At 50.8% G+C, this 6,295-nt stretch overlaps 1 protein-coding gene across 4 annotated transcripts in view; it reads left to right on the forward strand.

Annotated features, from left to right (window-relative positions):
* Positions 1–4,018, forward strand: part of OSBPL2 (oxysterol binding protein like 2) — a 59,333-nt gene extending 55,315 nt beyond the window's left edge. For all 4 annotated transcript variants that reach the window (XM_055104921.2, XM_034947526.3, XM_034947527.2 and 1 more), the window contains one exon: positions 1,619–4,018. In XM_055104921.2, the coding sequence (XP_054960896.1) occupies positions 1,619–1,721 (103 nt within the window). In that variant the 3' untranslated portion in view covers positions 1,722–4,018. The remainder of the gene's footprint in view (positions 1–1,618) is intronic.
* The last annotated feature ends 2,277 nt before the right edge of the window (positions 4,019–6,295 follow it).

Consider the following 6,295-nt stretch of genomic DNA (forward strand, 5'->3'; position numbering starts at 1 on the left):
GCTTTCTTTTCAACTGTGGCAAAGTTAAAGAGAAAATGTTGCCTGAATGTGACTGCTCCCTTTAGGAAAACACAGCTGGTGAGCGTATGGGTGAGGTGCCCCAGGGGCCACGGCCCATGTGTAGGGAGGTGGCACCGTGTGGAGGCCATGCCTGTCACACCGATACCACATCTTCCTGTCAGTGCCACTCAGGCTGATCTTCACCCCATGACCCGGACAGGTTTTGTGAAAATTAAATCCCGTGTGCTGTGCCGTGGCATCTGTGCACATGGAGGCTGGGACGGTGGCATGGGCCGCGTGGGCCTCACAGAAGCATCAGCTGCTGGGACATGATTCCTGTTTCTGTCCTAAGCTGGCTGTGGTTTGTTCTATAATAGTCATAAGAGAAAAGAACCATTGAATAAGGATTCAATCAATAATGTACTGTAATGAGTATAATTTTAAAATGTATTTATAAGTAAAACGTTTTAGTTTGTTAGAAAAATCTTTGGGTGTTTGTGAAGCATCTTAATCCTGTAGGCCACCTGCTTGGTAGGATTTGTTCTCAAGGCCCAACAACAATGATACCCGGTGGCTTACATGTGGCTGGCATTTTGAAACCAATTCTCACTGTTTGGGCTTCCAATTTAATTTAATACTAGGCTTTGAATGGTTTGATATTTGGAATTTGCCCTTAATCCAGAGAAAAATCAGCTTCAAAATAGTTAACCTTTCCTCATTTTTTTTTTTGTTGTTGCTGTTGCCCAGGCTGGAGTGCAGTGGCGTGATCTCGGCTCACTGCAAGCTCCGCCCCGCCGGGTTCACACCATTCTCCTGCCTCAGCCTCCTGAGTAGCTGGGACTACAGGTGCCCGCCATCGCGCCTGGCTAATTTTTTTTTTTTGTATTTTTAGTAGAGACGGGGTTTCACCGTGGTCTCAATCTCCTGACCTCGTGATCCGCCTGCCTCCAGCCTCCCAAAGTGCTGGGATTACAGGCGTGAGCCACCGCGCCCGGCCTGTTCATTGTTTTTTTAAAGTGTTAAAAAAATATACTGTGAAAATAATGATCTTTTGTCCTTCGAAGAAAATGTCTTCTCCTTTGTGAGCGCTGCCCCCACCCCACCCCCAACACTAAGGACACCCCTCGGGCCCTGAGTGCCAGCCGGGGGCTGTGGACGGCGGCTGAACCAGCGCCAACACTCAGGCCCTGTGCTACCTTCTCTTTGCCTATAATGTCTTCCTTTGTCCTCAGTTAAAAAAACAAATACTTGGTTTGCTTTAAATGACAGCACATGTGAACAGTGTAACTGCTTTTGCCTTGAAAAGGGAGAGGCATTATTTAGGCTCCAGTAACTTCTCTGATAAGGGCCCAGTGTGAGGATTTTGTGTTGAGTTAAACCCTCAAGATTTTGTTGGGAAGTGAAATTGACACGGGTGGCTGGATATCTTTAGGTTCCAGCATTCACATGACCACGTGCTCAATAATTCTCCGTTGAAGTTGTTACGCTGGGCTGCATTTTAAAACCCACGTTACCGTGATGGTGCTGAGTTGGGGGAACACACTCCTGCACCCAGAACAGGGCTGCGTTTTCCTTTTGGGCTGAGCATCTTCTGACCCCCCTCCCTTGTATCCGGCAGGTGGTTCTACCCAGGCAATAACCCCTACACTGGGACCCCCGACTGGTTGTATGCAGGGGATTACTTTGAGCGGAATTTCTCCGACTGCCCAGATATCTACTGAGGGCCTGGAGGGGCCTGGGGCCCGGGACCGGAGGCTGACGAGGCTGGACTTCCTCGAGTGGCCACTCTGAGCCTCGTCACGGCAGAAACCAACTTTTCTAACGACTGAGTTCGCGGAGATAGCATCATCCCTGATCAAGGATGTAATTCTAATTAACTGTTGATTGCCAAACATTTCACTCTGCTGTGCCGTCTCTTCATAAAGCTTCACTTGGGATCATCGTCTTCATTAAGGTTTCAACAAGGAAATTCTTCACGGCACCCTTTTATGTGGCAGAAATCAGCTGGGGCTTGTTTAGCTTCCAGCACACTCTCAGTCATAGCATGTGTAGCTAAAGGAAGTAATGGGAAGGGGTTCATGTTCTCTTTATAATGCAGTGGCAAAAGGTTCTGAAAGTCTTTTAAACTCGAACCAGTGGGGGAAAGATGGATCTTGAAACTAATCCTGCAGAGAGTTTTATAAAGGCCAGGGATTGCCTTCTAAATTATGATAAAACAGAAGTGAAGAGTTTCAGAGCATCAGATTGAGTGAAAAGTTGTCAGATTCTGTATTTTTTAACAATCTTCAATAATGTAAAGATTACTTTTAAAATATTTAAGTTAAAACTACTTGAATAGTATTTTGCTGAAGAGCAAGATATGCATTAATCACCGGTTTTATACTGTCCAAAATGAAGCATCCCCATGACAAACCAGAGTGGGCAGAAGCATCGAGCGCGTGCCAGGAAATCCCAAGACTGCTTCCGCCTCAGAGGCGTCCCGGCTGCGACTCGCTGCCCTGTTGTCAGTGAGGCCTGGCTGTCACCGCACACCGTGTCCGTGTCTCCAGGGGGTTCATTTCTTCTCACACGTCGCGTGTACCCATAGCACTCTTGTGTTTCTGTTTTTCCCAGTATGCATGTTTAAAATAGAAGTGACAAGAATCACATCCGGTTGTGTGCTGTGGGAGGGTCAGAGGCAGAATCTACTTACAGTGGTGTAATTAAAGTTATTGAACCAAAAATAGGTATGTGTCCATCTCAGCATTCACCTTTATCAAGTGACTGATTTTTTTTTCTTTTCTTTCCTTTTTTTTTTTTTTTTTGAGATGGAGTTTCACTCTTGTTGCCCAGGCTGGAGTGCAATGGCATGATCTCGGCTCACCGCAACCTCCGCCTCCCGGGTTCAAGCGATTCTCCTGCCTCAGCCTCCCGAGTAGCTGGGATTACAGGCACGCGCCACCACGCCTGGCTGATTTTGTATTTTTAGTAGACACGGGGTTTCACCATGTTGGTCAGGCTGGTCTCAAACTCCCGACCTCAAGTAGTCTGCCTGCCTCAACCTCCCAAAGTGCTGGGATTACAGGCGTGAGCCACTGCGCCTGGCCGTGACTGATTTTTTTTCATGTAGAATTGTCAACACGAGAGATCACAGTGGAGCACTTTGAAAGACCGTCGGTTGTGTGCACGCACGCACGCACTCATGCACACGCTGACACGCGGTTGCATGGAGTCCAGGTTACTCAGGCCGGCACTTCTGAGTGACAGGTGCCACCTGCGTGTGTCTTGGCGTCCACATCACACCTGCGACGGAAGCACTTCTGGAAGTGAACACTCGTTTTGAAAGCTTGATTTTGTAGCTTTGGAAGCTGGAAGCGATGGTGTTTGGTGCCGAGTCCTGTGTCATCCTCGGGGCCTATGAGCTCCGTACCAGCCACTCAAAAGTGTCTGAACAGAACCACTCCGTGACTGGTAGCTGGGTCTGAGGATTCAGGATTGTGGCGTTATTCAAAGAGGAGACTTTGCAATTCCCCGATGGCTGGAATGTGGAGCCCAGGTGCCTCTGGTGGAGGGTCATCTGCTTTTCCAGACTGTGGTTGTGAACCGGCTCCTTCTCCAAGAAAGACTGCAAGCTGAGAACATCCAGAGGTGAGACTCAGACACATTGAAAGTGACTGCATTTAGGGAGGTTTAACGAGTTCTTACTGATCATTCCACTTGTTACTGGTTAAGATAATTTGCCCACGGGTTTGTTTCCAAGTCCTCTTCTAGGACCAGGCTCCTGGTATTTCAGGGGCTGGTTGGCTGCACAGACAGCCCCTCTTCTGCTGTCCTTGAGGACAGACACCAAACCAGAGGTGGAGGAAGAACGGTAGGAAGGCTGATGGTGAAAGCGGCTGTGTGTCGAGGTGATTTTAACTTTTTACTACTTTTTGTTACTGTTTCTGCAAATGCTAACACATAAAGTATGACCTAACTTTTGTCACCTTGGATATCTATTGAATGTTAAACATCTCTAATAAAGATGGCCACCACTTAATGTGTGGAAAGTGATGGCCTTCTCGTGGGCCACGCGTTCGGGTGTGAGTATGGCCTTGACCAAGGGTCTTGGTGCTTTATTCACTTTTAGAGATAGGGTCAGTTGCCCAGGCTCGAGTGCAGTGGTGCAGTCATAGCTCACTGCAGCCTCGACATCCTGGGCTCAAGCAGTCCTCCAGCCTCAGCCTCCCAAGTAGCTAGAACCATAGGCACATGCCACCAAACCCAGCTGTTTTTTTAAAACAATTTGGTAGAGACAGGATCTCACTGTGTTGCCCAAGCTGGTCTTGAACTCCTGGGCTCAAGCAATCCTCCTGCCTCAGCCTCCCAAAGTGCTGGGATTACAGGTGTGAGCCACTGTGCCAGGCCCTTGGTTCTTTTAAAAAATTAATCCTGTCATGTAGGATGTCCTTACAGAATGAAAAACCTAGCAAGCTTATTCCCCAACAGAACCTAATACCTTGGTTGGATTCTATTGCTAATTGAAATGAGAATTCGGTTCCATGGTCATTGGTTCAGGGTGTATGTATTGTGAGCTGCTGGAGACAGAACGGTGAACAGGCATGCCTCCCGGAGAGCCATATGCAAAGCATGGAGAGCCACATGCAAAGCACGGAGAGCCATATGCAAAGCACGGAGAGCCACATGCAAAGCACGGAGGGCCACATGCAAAGCACGGAGGGCCACATGCAAAGCACGGAGGGCCACATGCAAAGCACGTGTTGGCAACACAGCACATGCTGCTGCTCACCAGGCTCACCTGGGATGACGGTGTGGATCTGAGTCGCTGGCCACGTGGCGACGTCTGCCCTGCCCTAGTGTCCAAGGACGGTGAAGGGTCGGGTGTCACCAACACCTGCAGCCTTCTCACCGGGTGAGGCTTGGGTTGTGAGAAGTGGGGGATAGCTGGCCCTGGTCCCCAGCCCTGATGGACATCCGGCATTTTGCTGGTGCAGGCTGTCCTGAAGCCAGACCCTCCCGAGACTGCTGTCTGGGAGGAGAGCGAGCCAGCGGCCCAGATGCCTTGGTCGCGGGGAGGTGCCTGTGTGTGCCGTGAGTTTCCCAGCCTCCGGCGGCAAGTGGGAAAGCCGGTACAGGAAGAGTGGTGCCTGCAGGTGCTCCCGGTCACCACCACCCCTTCCAGACGCCATCCCCAGAGCTCACATCTGTGCTGGCTGGAGGGTCAGGGCTACACTTTGCCCGACAAGCAGTCTGGTGCAGGGGACGCAAATGTCAGACCCAGCAGGGCCCGGCACTTGGAGAAGTGCCACATGCCACCCTGGTGGCCTCCGGGCACCCCACTGTCCACGTGTCTGAGCATGGAGCTGTCCATCTGGGGCATTGGCCTTGAACACCAAGGACCTGCCCCGGTTTGCCAGGCACATCTGAACACAAGGTCAGGAGGTTAGAACAGGACAAGAGAAACGCCTGGAGGCCTCCTCACAAGGCATCCTGCTCTTTGGGGAAAATTTCTCCCCAGCAGAAATGGGGATTTACAAGTTTTACAGGTCCTTGTCATTTCCGTGAAGGAAAACAAAGCAAAGACAGTTACGAGTTCCGGTGAGCTTCCCACTGAGCTGGGCGACAGAGTTCAGGTCTCCAAGTGCTGGGCCCTGCTGGGTGTGACATTTGCGTCCCCTGCACCAGACTGCTTGTCGGGCAGAGTGTAGCCCTGACCCTCTAGCCAACACAGATGTGGATGAGGGGCGCAGCTGGACTCCAGAGGAGAGTTCGATCCATCTGCAGGAAGTCCTGATGGTCCCAGTTTTCTTTGATGGCCACATCTGGACTTGCCTGTGTGTAAAGTGGACACAAAAGACAGGGCCCCTGCCGTGGCCGAGAACGTGGCGGTGCCTCCTGCTGCTTGCCAGGCAGCACGGGAGCTGGGTCTCCCTCGGACCCCTCAAAAGATGGTTCCTCACCATCTTCTACAGGCTGATGTAAAATTTCTGTGAGGCGAAAGCCACATTTGCCAACTCTGGGTACGAAGTTCACTTTACAGTCGGTCCTTCGCTTGGTGAGCTTTGGGAGCCAGGCTGCCGTGGCCAGATGTTTAGGAGCACGACGGTGGCTCTGCAGAGGGCGATGGTGTGCAGCCGGGCTTTCCTGTCGCCCACACCTTGCAGGCCCTCACCCCTCCCCGTGCCTTCACCCAGCTGCTCCTCCAGTGCCATTCATCCCAGCAGGCAGCAAGGACATGGCAGCTGAGAAAAGATGCCAGCAGAACGCGCTTATTTTATAATATTTAACAACTGTCAGTGCCAAACTGCATTAACAC

Source organism: Pan paniscus, chromosome 21 (assembly GCF_029289425.2).
Source record: "Pan paniscus chromosome 21, NHGRI_mPanPan1-v2.0_pri, whole genome shotgun sequence".
NCBI lineage: Eukaryota > Metazoa > Chordata > Mammalia > Primates > Hominidae > Pan > Pan paniscus.